We start from the raw sequence: 18,706 nt of genomic DNA, 5'->3' as shown, positions 1-18,706 counted from the left end.
CTAGCCAGTCTCCAGACCTGAACTCAATAAAAAATCTTTGGAGGGAACTGAAACTCCATGTTGCCCAGCAACAGCCCCGAAACCTGAAAGATCTATAGAAGATCTGTATGGAGGAGTGGCCCAAAATCCCTGCTGCAGTGTGTGCAAATCTGGTCAAGAACTACAGGAAACATCTGACTGCTGTAACTGTAAAATACAATGTAAATAAAGTACTGTGTAAAATAAAAGACATTTTAAATTACAATATTGCACATGGTTATTAGAGTTTTGCACATGAGATTGAAATATTGTACATGTTTTGGATATTGCACTGGTGTTGAAACATTTTGACATTCTCCTATTGTTGTTCTGTATAACATTCTTCTTTGTCAGTTATCAAAAGGTTCAAAATCTGTTACAAGGTAAAAAATAAGCATGTTTCCAACATGAAATCGTTGTTGTGTGGACAAAAACATAAGACTAAGGAACAGCGTCTACCTCAGAGTGGTGTCCTCCATCACATCCCCTCTCCCTGCACAGTCATGAAGACTTTTCACTAACCATAACTGCCTCATCCTCAAGCACAATGAAGAAGCAGCTTTGTATTTGCACTCACTGTATCACTTTACAATACCACTTGCACATCCTTTGTAAATTTTTATTCTGCCAAGGAACGTGGCGGAGTTATGTGGCGATCGGCATTGGTTTGTCTGTTTGTCTGTCTGGTTGTCTGTTAGCAACATTACTCAAAAACGGACAAACGGATTTGAATGAAATTTTCTGGGAAGATCAGAGATGACACAAAGATCAACTGATTAGATTTTGGCAGCGATGTGGCTTATAGTCTGGGTCCATGGATTTGCTATCATTGCCAGATAGCAGCATGGCGTCACTGTAACTGTGACAACAAGTGAACTCTACGTCAGCTGCCTGTTGACGATCACATGATTGCGATTCGACTACAAATCGATTGCTGTGGACCATGATTATTTTTAAAGATTTCATTTATCAAAAATCATACAACTGAGCAGCCTTGGCAGGGTACTGCGCTCTCTGACCGCTTTTAGAATAGAATAGCCATTTTTCAAACAGAACATACACTAGCTGGTGCACATTGTGAAGGAAATTTTGATGCAAAAACTCACCATTGGACTGGTAAGAAACAAAAAAAAAAATTATTAGTGTTATCATGATTATCACACAAAAACAATCCGATGCTGTCGCAAGCTTGTGCAGCCGCAGCCGAGCAGGGCGCTGCCATTTTCTTGTTTTGTTTTACCCCACCGTTTACCTATTTTTTTTTTTTTAATTCTAATTTTATTTTCTAACATTATTTGTCTTGTATGTCTATAAGGGAATAATCATCCGGAATTTCATTGTACACTGTGTTTAATGACAATAAAACTTTCTTATGTTATTTCTATAGATGTTAAGTTAGAAGTGTTTTGCTTATAGGACTGTAGAGCAAGTTTTTTTTAGAGTATATACTAAACTTTAATGTTAATCTGGTTACTAATCTGCCTGTTTTGTCTTTTCATTTTTTTGTTGTATATAAGCTGCTATCTATCTTTTCAGTACATCTACGGAGCACAAAAGGACTTCATCACTTTGCCAATAATGCAAACAATAATACAAATTATTATACTTAAGCAAAATGACAAAAAATGACATAAAAACTCTGGTCATTTTTAACCCACTTATGGAAGAGTGTAGGGTCCAATCACTCATGCATCTAAGGGTTAATAAAGTCATCTAATTCTAACCAGAGATGGTGTATTCCATGAGCAGTGAGTCATCTGCTCAATAGACGATCTCCGGACGGAAAGTGGAAAGTTCTACGTTGTGCGCAGGCGCTCCCCGGGATTAATGTCAAGGCACAAAAGTGGCGCTACACCGTTTCCAGCTCTACTCCGGTAAGCGAATTTCACAGACGGTTTTTATCTTCCACTTTCACGCCTAATTGGTCAAAGTTTGGGGAACTTGTGCGGGGCTCTGGCCGGACGTCCAGGGAGTCTCCCCGGAGCCTCGCCGGGCCATGGAGGCACACTGAGGGCTCAATAAACAGTTAATTTTAACAGATTTTCTGCGCCGCTCTGTGCGCCGCTACCGCTGCCGCCTCTCGTCTCCAGTATTGTTCAGTTGGCTCCCTAATGGCGGACGGCAGGCAGTGCTGTTTTCCGCCGGGGGAGGAGGGAGGTGTGTGTTGGGGGGGCAAATTTCATCTGGCCGTGGTAAAAAAAAAAAAACGGGGCTTGGACGTGGCCTCGGTTCACGGTAAACTCCTGTAAACACGATGCGGGGGTTTCTTTGCGGCTCGTTGTTTACCGCCGCATGACACAAATGAAGACACTTCATGTAATACGGTTGGAAAATGGCGCCCCTTGCGGCGGCCGGGTATATTTGCCACTGATTGCGCCAGGGTGGACTCCGTGCGGGGTAACTTTCCAATTAAAACCCCGGCGTCACAGGTATCATAAAAATCGGGGTTTTTTAAATTGGATTCCGGGTCTGGTTTGGCGGCACGGTTAGAAAAAAACAACGGGAACCAAAAACAGCAGGGTTGTGTCGTTAAATAACACATGGGGCTGTTTTATTTTTGAGTGTTCCTGTTTCAGTCTGTCTCTTGCGAATAAATTCTTTTTTTATTTTTTATTTTTGGTGGTGTTTTAACAATGGCGCAGTCTGTGTTTGCTCTCCTCCCCTCGATCCGCCGCTAATCCAATGGCTGTTTGCGCCAGGAAGGGCAGGGGTGGGAACGGAACGGAACACCCTGAACCACGTTTCTCCTGGACCCCAACTTGGAAACCGCTCCTCCTCCTTTAACCCGGGTTATTTATGGAAGCGTTGCGCAGCTCAGGTAGTGCCGGTTGTGTTTATATTGTCCTTGATCAAAGTTTTTTTTTTTTGGACCCGGTTTCCATTTTTTGCCAAGTTTGTAAAAAAAAAAAAAAAAAAAAAAAAAAAAAAAACAGGAGCTCGGATATCCTCCGCGGTAACCGGGTGCATGGACCGGATCTGGAGCTGTGGTGATCCGTTCAAACCGTGCTACTAATCAAGGGCACGGCCAGCAGGGCTCCAGCGGCCCCTGGCTCTCCTTGTATGGGTAATTTCTAATATTTCCCAGCAGATCTCCTCAGCTGTGCAGTTGTGCGTCCAGCTGCCAGGTAACCGGAATGGGCTGTATTTTGTGGGGTTTTTTGCAGCCCATCAGTTGGTTTGGGGGATGTTCTGGTGGCTGCGCATTACGCATCACTTCTCAGTGACATAAGACTTATATAATAATCTCTGGCGTTTAATTTGAATATGATATTAGTCGCATGTTATCTGGCGCAAACGGCTGCATGTCTGCACCTTGTGACCCGCTGGAAAAATGTCAACTTGGCTTCATGCGCAAGCTGTTGGAGAGGTGGACGAGCACCTATGCATGAGGTGGTGGTGATGTGGCTGAGGGGCTTCGGTGTGGCGCAGCCGCTGATTTGAGTGTTTGGTTGCGCGGCGCCGGCCCACCTCTCCGTCCACCTGGTGTTGACGTTGGGAGCAAGGTTGCATGTCGGAGCTCATTAATGCTGGATCTTCGTTTTTGCTCTCATCCACGTGAATGCAGGCTGCCTCGTAGCTCTGCATTGCAGTCTGAACCGAGTCTAGACCAGGCTATTTTTTCCCTTCAGAGCACCACTGTGTCTCTTTGCACATAGATTCCTCCGTTGGTGTAATATCAGGCCACAAAGCTGTGATGCTTTTTTTAAAATTTTTTTCTGCTGCTCAGCTTGGCTTTGGGGAGGTGGTGCACGTGGACAAGGGGTGCCTTTTGGGTGTTCTTACTAAATTTTGACGCCACTTAACACCAAACAGATGTGTTATCACCATTACAGATGTGGTCTCCTGGGTGAGAACTACAAAAAATACAAGCCTAAGTTAGACTTTGCAGCAGATTTGGAGAACTGTTTGGTATCCCATCCTGTTTTGGAACAGTCAAGAACAGTATTGATCTTGAATGTCATTCTGTTTTGCCTTGTGCTTCCTGTCACATGGTCACAGTGAGCAACTCTTCCTCATTCAGCTTCAGCGTTTTATAATCCAGCAGTCCTTTATAATCAGCAAACACACTGTATACAGCTCTGGTGCTCTGTCCTTCTTCCTGTGTTTGCAGCAGTCAAGTTTAACAGCAGTGTTTTTCCTAAATAAAAAGCACAGTTACTACATGAACTGTTACACAAGCAGTTGACATTTTACATCAGTTTAACTCCTATACTTATGACCAAAACATGCAAATATGAAAGAATAAGGGGCAAAAATAAACAGTTTGTTAGCATAATATGTAGTTTAACCTGTGGTCTTAACTGCTTTGAAAACACCAAATACTTTAAATTAGAACTGCAACGATTAGCCGATTATTTAATCTGCAAGTGTTTTGGTCTTCGAATAGTCGTGTTAGCCATTTTTAAAGCCTGTTTTAGTTTCGCAGATGTCTTAATGTGATGCTTTTCCTTCTCGTACACAGTGGTTAACTCAATATTTTTGTGTTCTGGTTGGACAAACCAAACTGCAAGAAATTGTAACAGGCGTATTTCACAATTTTGGGCCATCTTATTAACAAAGCGATTAAGTAGTAATGAAAATAAATGTTTGTTGCCGCCCTACCTTTCACCTGGGACTGAAATACAGTGACAGACTTGCAATCAAACAAACCTTTCCTTTGTAAATGTTTCTTGAATTATGTAAAAACATAAACCGTTAGTGTTGTTGGATGCAGTTTCATTAGCAGTTATTGGTAAACCACATTTCAAGTTGCTCATATCTTTTAATTGTCTTTTTAAGAGAAGTGTTTTTCAAATGTGCACATTTCAGACATTCCTAATTGCACTTTTTCATGGATTTTGAATGTTTGGTTGTCGTTTTAAGTGTGTTTTTGCTGTTTTCATTGTAGTGTAACCTGTAACTGAAACGTCTGATAAAACAACACAGTAGCCCTGCTGTAAAGGCCACTGTTTAATGTTTGTTTGGTTTTTGTTGAGACAGTTTGTGATTAAACTTCACCTTCACCATCTTTGAGAATGCCTTTTGAGAAAATATCCCATTAAATGTCTTCCAGTGAACGTCATCCCTGCTCCTGCACATCTGTTGTCGGAATTTTTTCAGTTTTTCCGTATGAATACATTTTAGTTATTGACCCAAATGTGTCTGTAGCGCTGAGTGACTGAAAACTGGCATTTAATCGCTTGATCATTTGTGAATCTGTTTTTCATTTTAAGTTAAATTTTAGACTTAATTAATTGAAAAGTTGTCAACTATTAAATTTGTTGTTGACTATTTTGATAAACAATCGGTTTGAGGATTTTTTTTTTTTTTTTAGAATAAAAGCCTACACTCTAGATTCTAACTTCTTAAATCGAATCTATTCTGTTTTTTTATCCCCCTTCATGATAATAAATTGAGTATCTTTGGATTGTGGACAAAACAAGACATTTGATGATGTCGTCTTGGGTTTTGGAGAACACTGACATTTTACACTATTTTCTGACATTTTATAGACTAAAATCAATCAATCAAGAAAATAATGAATAACAACCCGGTTTTAGACAGTTTTGTTATATTATTCTTGTACATCTGCTTTGAGATTGTTGGCTTTATTTGTTGAATGAAGAATATTTTTTGTCATTATACCTCCAATTAAGGTATTGGACTTTGGTTTGTATTGTGGTGACACTAGAATTAAAAACATTTCAACCCCAATGCAGGATTCCAATTACTGGATTTAAGGTGTTTGTTAAATTGTCCACCTCCTTTGATGTGAATGCCAAGTAAATTAAGATCAAATTGCCACCACTAGTAGGAGATCAACCTTCTCTTTTTGAAAAACAGACACTGCAGGATGCTTTCTTTTAATACCTAAAGCAAACATGTGGAGAATGACTTGAGTCTCGGAAAGTTTTGGATCTGTTCTTTCAAGAAAATGTTTGTGCACCTAAATAGTGCAGAACTCATTTATACACAGCTGTAGAAAGCTGTGAGATTTTACACGGTGAGGAAGTTGCTGTGAGGAATCATCACCGGTTATAGAAAGATGTGTCCCAGTTTGTAGCCATGTGATGTTTCATAGGGAGGTCAGGATCACTGCTGGACAGCGCAGCACCTCAGAGACTGTCACACATTGAGCTCAGATCTGCACAGTCTTGGCAGAAGATGAAGCTTCTAACCAATATGCCACTGTATATACTGCTATACGGAAATCTAGCAAAACCAACTTGTTCGTGAAGCTAACGTGTCAAAGAAGTGACAGATGTGAATACTCAACTTGTGTCCTCAAAGATGCCGCTGTAGCGCTGAGATTTTTATTGGATGCACCCCACAGCGCTGGGGCCAAAATGGCCTCCACAGTGATGTCAAAGCAGTGACCTGGCTTCCTCTGTACCATATACTGCGCTGTATCACAGCACTAAAGGCTGTGTTCAGGTGCGCTCAGGCTTTTCCTGTTCTGGGTGACTGTTGTGGTGAATAACAAAGCTACAAAGATCATTGTCTGCGCAGAAGTGCGTCTGCGAGCCTCCATCTGTTGGTGTGTTTTGTGTGTGTGTGTGTGTGTGTGTGTGTGTGTGTGTGTGTGTGTGTGTGTGTGTGTGTGTGTGTGTGTGTGTGTGTGTGTGTGTGTGTGTGTGTGTGTGTGTGTGTGTGTGTGTGTGTGTGTGTGTGTGTGTGTGTGTGTGTGTTTCTGTGCTGCAGCTGTCAGCAGTGATGTGATATGTGGCTTACAGCCACCCTCACTGCTGGGTAACATGAAAAGGAGAGTTTGACAGAAACAGATCAATATAGAAAGTGCAGACATCCCAAAAGTGCTTTGAATAGTATTTGGTCCTGAATGTGGCACCAAATCAGACTGCAGCATTTTAAAAAAAAAATAATTATTTCTTCTCTTTTGGATTTGCAAAGATAGTTAGAAAGCTCACATTTAGTAACTGGGACATGCGTTTTCACATTGAGCAATGCAGAGCCATTACTTAATCCTGCATCACACAGGTTGATACGTCTAAATCATTCAAACACTGTGTTGGCCAACTCAACAGCACCCAGATGTAGAGCACAGAGAACAAGTCCCTGTGGTGGTGGGCCTTACCGTCACCATGGTAACCAAGGTGTAGCTTCACTGGTTGCCAAGGGCAACAAGAGAGTAGCTGTGTGGAGCCATACGCAGGAGCAGGGAGGGCGGGAGGGATGTGAAAGGCAGCAGGTAAAAGGAGGAGTAGGACGGCGGGTGGTTGGTTAGGAGGTGCAGAGCACGAGATGCAAGAAGGAGGAGGATGAGTGGAGGAGACCTGACAGTGAGGAGGAGCAGAATTGTCCTCGTTGCTGGGCAGGCACGTAGCGTTTCTTAGGAGTCCACGTTCAGTCATGGAGACGTCACTTCCACCCCTGCATGTGCTGAGCGTTGCGGTAAATGCGACCGTAAAGGTTCGACTCCGGGGCGCAAAGCCCTCTACCGTCATCTTTCATAATTCAGGTTCCACCGCTGATTTAGTTGTGAGAATACAGAGACACACTGAAGAAAAGTCACCAGTGTTAACAGGTTTCATGTCTGTGCTGCTGTTATTTGTCCTCATTAACGTGATAAATGATGTTTGAAGCCTCAGCGTTAAGTATAGATAAAATTAAGGAAGTGGACTGAAGTGAACTTCTTGACCTGCTGTTGCTGGAGTGGACTGACTCACATCTGAGGAGTTCTCACACAGGTAGAATAAACTATTGTGTAGGGCTGCAATTAGGGCCTATTTTTGTTATTGATTCGGCTGTTGATTTTTTTCCATTTTCCCATCAGTTGCAGGGTCAATAAAAGTTCTGAGAGCTAGGAAATGTATTGTGATAAATTGTTTAATTTCAGACAGATATTAATAATTATCATTTTAACTATTTTTAAATAATAATCAGCAAAAGAGCAATTTATTTTGAATTTATGCACCTTACTTTAGCCTATTTATGAACGTACACAGGTAATATGATGTGCTCAATGTGTAATGGGCTCAATACATAAATTTACACATAAATAATAAGTATAAAGCAATCATTTCACCTTGGCACCAATTAAATATAAAAAGCACGTCGACCTGGAGGTTCACAAAGGGCAGCTATGTTAAAGCAACTGCACCACACTGACTTTAAGGGGCTGAATGGTTGGTCAGGAACTGGTATTAAGCGTAGCTATTAAACACTGGCTCAAACAGTTTTCTTGTTGCTATTAATACAGTGTAGAAATCATTATCGTTTTCTTCTGCATGCTTATCAGAAGATTGTGAAAACATCTTGTTTTGTCCAAAACCCAATGATATTTAATTTTGTAAAAACTCATTTATCACGTCATTATTCATCATTATTAAGTACCTCCCCATTATTTTTCTGTTGATTGACTGTTGTAATATTGAGGGTTCACCCTGTGTTTTTGTAACACCCATCTTTTTTTTTTTCTGTGCCTCCGGCGCGTGTGCTTTTTTAAAATTTGAATGGACATCAATAACCTAAATTAGGTAACAGCAGAAATGGTCACATCGCTGCCCCAGCTTCAACAAAGCATTTGCTCTGACCATTAGGCATCCAATGAAATCAGAGGTTGTAACTGGATTTTTGAAGTGAAATGTTCATATCTGGAACTAGCTTAAATGTTTTAAAAGGTCAGTTCACCCAAATTGCAAAAAGATTTAAAAAAAAAAATCACCTATCTAGTGATTAATATGGTTAACAAAAATAAGCCAGTGATGACATAAACATTGAAGAAATGGTAGATATAACAATGGCAGTGAGTGTGTGTGGGGGAGGCTGCCTCTGGGGATACCTGAGCCACCTGTACAGCTGTCAGACATCCTAAAACTAATCACCGGAGCTGCCTTCACCTAATTGTACCCAAACTGGCTTTTGTTTGTGTTGGCAGGTGGTTGCCTTAGTGATGGATGGGGAGTCGGAACCAAACCCTGTCGTGGCGGAAGAGGCAGGGGAGCGGGTGGAGCCCATGGATGCCACTCCCTCCCCCGAGTGCCCGGCCACACCCCCCTCCGAAGAGTCTGGGGAGGTAGTTTCCATGGTAACGGAAGATATAGCCACAAAGGAGGGTGGCACAGAGGACAATGACGATGATGTGGTTCTTGTCGGAGAGGAGGCTCCCCAGCCTTCTGCCACAACCTTCTCCCAGGACACGCCCAGCACAGACTGCATAGAGCCGGCTGCTGCCGTGGCAACTGTAGACATGTCCACGACGGCAATGCCTTCCAAGACTCCCAGTTCTCCTGCGTCTTCCAACGCATCCACGGTGGCAGCACCACCGAAGCCTCCAACCACGACAGCAGAGCCTATTGTCATTGATGACGAGGAGGACTCTGAGCAGAAAGAGACTTCCTCCCCCTCACTGGTGCCCCCTGGAGGCTCGTGTGCGTCACACTCACCAGGTGCTCTCAGCAGCACTGAGCCAGATTCAGAGATCAAGATCGCCAGTGTCACCACACTGGGCTCCAGTAGCCAGAAAGGAAGCGCAGTAAATTCTCCACCACATCCAGTGGACGATCAGGCAGACATGAACTTGATGATAACCTCAGTGACGTCACTGCAGGAAGGAGCAGCAGACATCACAGTGGTAAGAATCCTCAGAAGTTATTTTGTTTTGCATCTCAGTTCTTAATTTGCTTTCTCTTCTTCTTACAGTGTTTGTGAGTTTTTTTAAAAGGTATCATTATTAATCCTCTAATCCCCAAAACCTGCCGTAGAGTTTAGAAGGAATGTTATTTTTAAAAATCGCCAGAATTAGACCATTCATCACAGCCAGAAACTATTAACATAGAGAGAATTTGGAACTTTCTGAACTCATCATGCATGACTTTAGTTTTCACTGTATATTTATTAACCAAATATCAACTAGAAATCATGACTTTTTTCCATCATCACTTCTTTATATATTCTGTGCTCCTTGGCACTACCAAGAAAGCACGACTGACTCAGCTGTGATAAACAGTCAATGACAAAATTCAGAGACTTTTCAGCTGAAATGCAGGCGGTGTTTACACAGAGCAGATAAGAGACAAGTACAGAGACAAATTTTAAATGTGCGTAGTGGAATATCTACACTATGTAGAGCCATCATTTTTATGGTAACACCTGTGGGCTTTTGGAAAAATGGTGAACATGTTGATTCCAATTTTTTAGTATTTGTATCCTTTCTTTTTTTTTAATATGTGGCATGATAACTTTTATATCCCACAAAACATGGTTTTGAGTTTTTTCTTCTTGTATTAATGGCTGTGCTTTTTCCATGGAGGGGCAGGACTTTATACTGCAGTGAAAAGTGAGCTCACAATGTGTAGCAATGTGACAGGAGCTAAAAAAAACACTTGGGGTTCATTATTAATATATTATTTTATTTAAATTATAATTGTTTTATTTCCTTCTGACTAATTTCAGGGAGAACTCATTCTTCTGATGTTTTCTACTAGTAAACATTGGTGAAGCAGGTGTTCTCTCTGGCATAGCAGGTTTAATCTTGGCAAAGTGGATAATGATGTCTTTGTAATGAAGCTGCCGAGAGCTGATATGTTATGCCAATATTTATTTAGCAAAGATGCATTGGCAGTTACTTTACTTAGATGAGGTTGGATTCTGTGCAGGCTTCAGACACTGCAAGGCAATTGACATCCATGTGTCTTTGGTTCCCTGTCAGCTTGTTTTCTGATGCACATCGCTAAGGACAAACCCTAACCTAAACAACTTGTGTGTCCAGGAGGGTGAAAGCCAGGCAGAGGAAAATGGTCTGCAGATCAGTAACGCGTTCAGCCTGAATCCAGACACCCCATCTGGCCGACCAACCGCCTCCTTCAACCCTGGGCGGGGCTCAGGCCCCCTGGGCCAGCTGGTACAGAATGGAGACACAGGGACACACAACAGAGCAGGTAGCGTATTTATTATCTAGAACAAATTTGTTTCTGCAATTTGCTTCACAGGTAAAATGTTACAGTTGACAAAAATTAAGCTCCACATTTGCTTTTGGTCACTGCAAACTAACAGAATTTCTATGTAATATACTGTCGCCTCAAACTAGTCGACAACAAAATGAAAGTGGCAAGAGGGTACAGATATAATACACAGTGGTGCAGCGATGGAACTGTCGCCTCATAGCAAGAAGGTTCTGGGTTCAAACATGCTGTTCCTTCCTGTGCTTGAGTTTTCTGCAGGTGCTCTGGCCTCCTCTCACAGTTCAAAGACACTCCCCAGTTCTCATTTCTTAGTTTGTACATCCTCGACTCCTCTCCTTACGTCTTAGTCCCTCCCACCATGATGGGATCCAAACGGAGGAGGCGAGGTAGAGACAGGAGGAGAGCAGAGTCGAGACATCCTCACCTTGGAGCCGTCATTTTAAAGCAACATCAATTAAATATGATGTCTGACACAGCTGCATCATCTGTCCTCTGTGTTGTTGCAGCCTACCATTGTAGCTTACGATCTCTGTCAGATGAGCAGTACAGTGTTTATGGCAACTTCCAGTATATAATTACTTAAAATTCACATCACAGCGTGGCACAGTGTGATGTTACACATTTTTCTTTATTTAACACACAGACATACAATAAAGTACTATACAAACATAGTAGTGACATATATTATGATTGAGTGATTGGTTCTGCTCCTGATGTGGTTTCTATTTTCCAGATGTATGTCATGCCTCTTTTATACGTTACTGATAACAAAAAGCCTTACACAAAGGACGCAGCAAGGATACGCCTGTGCATCCTCCTCAAGATGCATGTTAGGAATTGAGACATCCTTGAACATAGCATACTAAGATTGATATTCGGATCACAGGCAGGAGGATGGAGGAGGCTGAAAATAGTGAAATGAGATGAGCTTCTGGTAGGTTAATTAATAATTTTAAATTGTCCGTGGGGTTGAATGTGAGCATGCATGGCTGTCTGTCTCTTTGTGTTAGCCCTGCGATAGATCTGTCCTAGGTGTGCACTTCGTCTCGTTCAATGCAAGCAGAGATAGGCTTAACTCTCCAATACTCTCTACGGGTTAAAGTTGGTCTAACTAATGTTTGGTTTGGATCAATGGATCCTGTATGTTGCCTCCACTGTTGTGTCCCTTCAGCCCTCAACTCTTCCCCTCCTCGTGGCTTTTATGTGAAACAGACAGTGTTCTGCTTCACCACTAGGTTTTGAAAAATTGCTGTATTTCTCTGTTAATTTGCCAACTTCATTTGGAATAGAGGGCTAATCATGTTAACTCAGAGGAAAAGCAGAATTAGTGGAGGACTGCACATTAACTTGGATACAGTCCAAGAATTCATCATTTGATCTTTGGCCTTAAAATTTGGGCCCAAATACCTGTTAAGAAACTGTAAGGGTTTTCTGTTTAACGATGTAACTTATACTGTTCGTGTTGCACTTTTGTGTTTGCTGCTGTATGTTTTCTTGTTATTCAGGTTTCTGGATACTGCAGATGATGAAGTCACAGCTTAAAATCATTTTCAGTTTTGGAGCAATTAAGAAACTCTGAACTACGGGAGCCCAGCGGGAAGGCCTTGGTGGCGGATGTTGATGAGAAAATCGATTTTCATTAAAGCAAATCGACATTAAGTACGAACTCGAATTAATCGATAAAATCGATTTATCGCCCAGCCCTAAGCCAATAAAATGTCAGTATCGCAGTCCATCGCGTTTAATTACGAGAAGCCAAACTCACGATTGCAGCTCTACAGTAAAACATTGTCTGGCAAAACACAGAATTGACTAATCAAACGCACGTTCTTGGTGGATTGCTTGTGTTTACCTCAGGATCATCATAAAAGAGGATAAAATATTCACTGACAATTTTTCCAGAGTTGTAAAATCCTTCTTCACAGTTTTATAAAATGGAGATTTTCCTGGCTTAGAATGGACCTTTGAGTGGTGATAACATGTGACAGTAAACATGACTAACATGCACACAGTACAGACAATTAGTCTTTCTGTTATTGTTGACCAAAATCAATGCATTTTCCTGCTATTTTTGATAATTTGCTAAACAAAATGTCTATTATACTTAAATAAATAAAACCACGGTTAAGAAAACTGGTGGAAAATACTTTTTTTGTCTGTTAATTGTTATCATTTTGGTGCTGGTGACTGAAACTCGTTTGGGGGTGCTAGAAATTCCTCTATGTAGGAAAAAATCCATGAACACAAACTGTGCAATGTTTTGGGGGCTTGTAAGCCTTCAGACTCTTTGTTCTGTAACTCCAAATGGCTTCCTGGGTGGTGCTGTGTCACAGACTCACGAGCAACTGAATTTTTGCACCAGCCAGTGCAGCCCCTTGCGTTTTTATCCTAGCATTTCTGTTTTTGGTTTGAATGCTCTGTCACATGCTTACCAAGGAATACAACGGCAGCTTGTGAAGTCATCCTAAAGTCAAACAAGTCTCTTCCCCATGTTGTACTGTAAAATTAGAACATAGACTTACGAGTAAACCCCTTCAGCAAAATATTCAACATTGCAGACCTATGAGGAGTTTAAATACAACTCCCATAGTTGATTTCATAGTGAATACTCTCATGTATTTGCATGCATACTGGTTTGAAGTTGAGAGGGTGGGACACTGCAACCGGACCAGAGACGGTTTTGTGTTCCTAACAGGCTCTACACATACTCTAGATGGTGCTGCTGAGTGTAATTTACTCTTCTAAACCGGCTTGTGGATGGTTATTATCGTTTCATATCTGCAATTTAATCCTGTGCATCAGAATCATTTTGCATTTGTTTTTTTCCGTTCTGCACTGCATCTGCACACCAGTTTCACAACAAACTAAAACAACAAACCACGATTTGGCTCGAAATGCAACAAGTTTGTGAACTGCTGGTGCTCACAGCAAGCGCGATGCTATTTGCTCGCCGGCAGCTTTAGTAGGTGTTTCCAAAAGCTGTAAAATGTTATCTTTTTTCATTGCTGGGATACTTACGGGGCTCTTATGTGGCGCAGATGCACTGCAGATTTAAGGGGCACACCACATGCAGCCTGCAGCGTTTTTGATTGAAAATGTCACATTTCCATACCATTATCTGGCCAATGAAGGTGAAAAAAAAACTCAACAACAAATGAATAATCTAAAACATGTTATGATAAACCAAATGCAGGAAATGTTCAGGCTTCTGACATTAAGAAAGACATGGCTGAATGGATTAATAAATTAATAAGCAGCTTGCTGAAAGAAGACACCCAAGAGTTTATTCTTCTCTTCTGAGAGGACGTTTACAAGATTTTTTAACCTGTTAGCTGGGATTTGCTCCCATTTCGCCACAATGGCCTTTGATGCTGCTGTTTAAATTCTGCTTTTCTCTCAGGTGAAACTAAGAGTCCTAGCATAAAAACACCCGAACAATAATTTCATAAAGCTCCTGTATGTAGACAGTGTTGTCCACATACTTAACTTTTTTTGTCCTTTTTCCTTCCAGATTCATGGATATCTCAGTCGGCTTCAGTCCCCCGCAACCAAAAACAGACGGGGGTGGACTCCCCGTCGCCCGCCACCTCGCTGCCCAAACCTCCAGGCCAGTCTTCCTCATCTACTTCCTCCTCAGGCTCTCAGCCACAGCCCAGGACAGTCAAGGTAATCCACTCTGGTCATTCAGGTCGTGTGTACTTACATTAGGTGTAGTTCACTGCCTACAGGAATATGCTCGACTTGAAAGCATATGTGCAAACACACTGCTACCAAACAAAACCTGAGCAGATTCATAAGTGCTGCTGTTTAAAAGCTGCGGGAAGCTCTCACTGCAGTAAAACTATAATATGTACATATTTTGTACGTAAAACTGTTAGTTGTCGCAGAATTCCCTGTAAGTATTAGTCAGTACGATACTAAGATGGTAGACAGTCTAGAAATTGATTTTACCTGACAACAAATGAGATTTAACAAAACTTCTTGCATTCATTGCCTTTTTTCCTTTGAGTTGTAGTACATTTCCTATATTAGCCATTGAATGCAATTTTCCTGTTCTGCTATGGCAGTTTGTACAATTAGAATTTTTGAAATGTTTTTTTTTTCCTTTTTTCTTTAAATACCCTATTTTGACTCATCAGCTGTATTTTTTGTTCTCTGTCGATGTATGAAAGTTTAACATGTATGCACAGAATATTGCTACTTCTACCGGCAGCTAATTGAATAAGGTGATAGATTATTTACTGCTTTGGAGCAATTTTCCTCCAGTTAAGTCTCTAGTGTGTTTGTTCATTCCAGGTGACCTGTGCAAACTGTAAAAAGCCTCTGAAGAAAGGCCAAACGGCCTACCAGCGTAAAGGCTCCACCCACCTGTTCTGCTCGACCACCTGTCTCTCTGCCTTCTCACACAAACCCGCCCCCAAGAAGAGCTGCACCATGTGCAAAAAGTGAGTCTCGCACTGAAGGAGGCTTTTTGTGGTTTGAATTTAGATTTGTACTGTACATGTAGTGTTCGGAATACTTTGAAAATAAGTGGGATGTTAATGATGAACCGTTTGAATTTCAGTTAAGTAATTAACCCTCCGAACACCAATCAGTTTCTCTGTCTTTTCTGCTTTTGCTACTCACTGTTGGCTTATTTTTCACTACAGTACAATGTCGTGCACCTCAATTAAAACAGCACAGTCATGGTTAGAAGCAGTGAGAGCTTAAAGCTGTCTTTTTTTTTGTAGTATGGCACAGGTTTAACTGCATATGTCATGAAAATTAATTTTGTTTGATTACTTACTTTATAAAAATTTAAAAAACTTGTAATCAACATGTTTTCAAGTACCCACACATTAGCAATACTGAAAATAAATGTTAGTTGTACATACTATAGATAATTTACAATTTACATTTTCATTTTTTTTTTGTACTTTAGATTTGCCTAATTTTGCCCCCCAAAATCAAAAGTCACCCAAGATTAGTTCAAGGACCATCAGACACTTGAAAATTTGACTATTTTTCCTGTTTTGACAGTTTCTTACTCTAATAAATGATGTAATTGTGGTGATTTAAAAAGTATATCATGTCTTTCTAACCCACCAGTGAGTTTTGGGGTTCAAAGGGTTGTAATTAGTGCATTTTTCAAATTAATTTCCAGTTTGTCCGCATTACTAATTGACTGTTAACTTATAAACACAATATTGAAATAATACAAATACTGTTGCTAATCTTTTTATCAACTGAGTCACATTTTTTGTAGAGTTTTTCATAAATCTGTGCTCAATGTTGTGTTTGTTTTGCAGGGATATCACAAACATGAAGGGTACCATCGTGGCGCAGGTCGACTCCAGCGAGTCCTTCCAGGAGTTCTGTAGCACCGGCTGTTTAGGTGCATATGAGAACAAGCAAAATCCTCCCAAATCAGGCCTCAAAACCAAATGCACAGTCTGCGGCAAACTCACGGAGGTCAGTCTGTCTGACACACCAAAGAACACGCAATCTCTTCCTGTCCATTTACCTGTCAGTCTTAAGTAGAGCAACATTCATGCTGTCACAAGGTTGGAATGAATATTTCAGTGGCAATGAGTCAAAACATCAAAATAAGAGTGAAGGAAGACAGATTACAACGCATTAGCAGTGTACAGTTACTTACAATATATCAGATACACCTGCACAATTTATATGCAAATTCATTGTCTCTGCATCTCGTGGCTTGAAGCATACATCATGTGACATAAATTTTCCCAAATCCATGAGGGATTGTCTGCGCTAGAAGCCTACCAGCTGTGAAGAACATACATGCAAATCCACAGCTGTCCACATCTGTATTTAAGTATGACCGAGGCTTGACGCTACCTAGAGGTGTGTCTAACACTCTCTCAGACTGCACAAAGCATCACAAACGCCTCTTAGTGTAATGCAGTCCAAAACGCACAGCCTCAGGGCTGCTAGCATAGCTGTAAACTCTACGTTGTGTTAGGCTTCACCATCATTTCATTATTTACTTCTTTGGCTTGGATGTTTGTTTTGAAATAATGAATATTTAATGCTCGAGTCCTGTTGCATTTTATCTACATCTTCTCACGAGCTCATCTTTGTTTTTGTCTTTGATTCTTCCCGTAATGAGCATTCTCTTTCCACCATCTCATTGCCTCGGTCTTTCTCTGCTTTACTGTCCTCTGAGGTCACTTTCATTCAATATTTATCTCCTGTCTGTCTTTATCCTTGTCTCGAGTTCATTCTTCTGACCTTCATTGGCTTCTTGCTTTTGCAAGATGGGATGGAGATCCCTGCATTTCAATTTGACTTCTTAGGACCCATTTTCACCAGGTCTTTACTAGGGCTGGACCCGATGTCGCACGATCGGTATTCGACTCATCCCTTCGTCCCACCCCTCACCCCCCCGTCGGACATTACGATCCGATCCGAATATTCGGATATTGGTCATTAATCGGGGCTGAATATCCGGAGCCCAGAAATTGCTATTCAGGCCAGCCATAGTCTTCACCTCCGTCTTCATGGCCACCACAGGCATAATCATTTTCTCAAACACCGAAGCGTTAATTTGTTAGTGGCTGGTTGTGTTAAGTCATTCGATATGTAACACACAGGATGGTAATAGCCCTTTTAACTATCAAAGCGTGCAAAATAAATGAAATACTAATTTAAGACTTTCTTTGTGGTATTGTCAATTTCAGATTGTAACCTGCATCGTAAACCCATATATATATATATATATATATATATATATATATATATATATATATATATATATATATGTATATATGTATATATATATATATATATATATATATATATATATATATATATATATATATATATATATATATATATATATATGTATACACTATATTGCCAAAAGTATTCACTCACCCATCCAAATAATCAGAATCAGGTGTTCCAATCACAATTTTGAAACCTCAACATTGTCACACAAAATGAGGTTTAAATCAACGGCTGTGCTGCAAATTTGGTGATATTTTCATTCTAAATAATCGCTCATAGAGAAACTGATCTAACACACTCCTTCACATCTATGTTGACTGTTGTACGGTCGACTGTTTTGTTGTTGTCAGTCGCTCATACAGAGAGTCTTCTTCCTGTAGGTGACGTGAACAACAGCTAGTACAGCTGGATTTAAAGCTACAGACGCTAAAGCAGCCCGTTTAGAACAGAGCTAAACCCATGGCTTATACAATTATGGTAAAATGAACCATCTTTTCAGTACTCATTCTTCAGATATGTGCTAAAAAGAAACACTGGTTTGCTCGTTATTTCTCTTATACGTTATAGAAGGTGCTGTTGTGCTCCACGTCAAGCCTATAATTCTTGAACACCAGCATGCTATCTAAAAGTGACACTGGGGAAGCATCATGCTTGTGGCTTTGTTTGGTTAAGTGTAAACAAGCAAAGATGGCATTCTTCTTTACAGCTGTATAACAGGATCTCTGTTGCTTAAAAAAGGGCTACAGCTAACCAGTGCTACTGTCACCTAGCAACCGCAACTATCTCCATTTCTGACGTCTTAAAATCTTTTGCATTATTTATGTATCCTTCTTGATTTCGTTTACATAAAAACAGCAACAGCAATGGCCTGCCAAACTATAGTTAAATTATATGCAAAGTACGTAATATGGACAGTTTGTCTATGTATGAATTTAAAAAGCACATTAATTTTATGTCCTGTTTTCGCTTTATTTTGCATCCTCATCTGTTGTCAGAGGTGTTTGATGAATTGAAATCAGTAGATTGACATGAGTCCTTCAGTTTGTATTGTGTAC

The 18,706-nt window shown here is 40.7% G+C and overlaps 1 protein-coding gene across 2 annotated transcripts in view; it reads left to right on the top strand.

Annotated features, from left to right (window-relative positions):
• Positions 1-1,804: 1,804 nt before the first annotated feature.
• Positions 1,805-18,706, top strand: part of zmym2 (zinc finger, MYM-type 2) — a 39,212-nt gene continuing 22,310 nt past the window's right edge. Inside the window, exons 1-6 of one of the 2 annotated variants that reach the window (XM_023289823.3) lie at positions 1,805-1,892; positions 8,894-9,589; positions 10,727-10,895; positions 14,431-14,585; positions 15,216-15,364; positions 16,208-16,370. In XM_023289823.3, the coding sequence (XP_023145591.2) occupies positions 8,909-9,589; positions 10,727-10,895; positions 14,431-14,585; positions 15,216-15,364; positions 16,208-16,370 (1,317 nt within the window). In that variant the 5' untranslated portion in view covers positions 1,805-1,892; positions 8,894-8,908. Of the gene's footprint in view, positions 1,893-2,258; positions 2,837-8,893; positions 9,590-10,726; positions 10,896-14,430; positions 14,586-15,215; positions 15,365-16,207; positions 16,371-18,706 lie in introns of those variants that run through there. The other variant, XM_055015300.1, reaches the window with a different exon arrangement.

This window comes from Amphiprion ocellaris, chromosome 11 (genome assembly GCF_022539595.1).
Source record: "Amphiprion ocellaris isolate individual 3 ecotype Okinawa chromosome 11, ASM2253959v1, whole genome shotgun sequence".
NCBI lineage: Eukaryota > Metazoa > Chordata > Actinopteri > Pomacentridae > Amphiprion > Amphiprion ocellaris.
The sequence above is the reverse complement of the archived record's forward strand: the minus strand, read 5'-3'. Positions and strand labels throughout refer to the sequence as shown.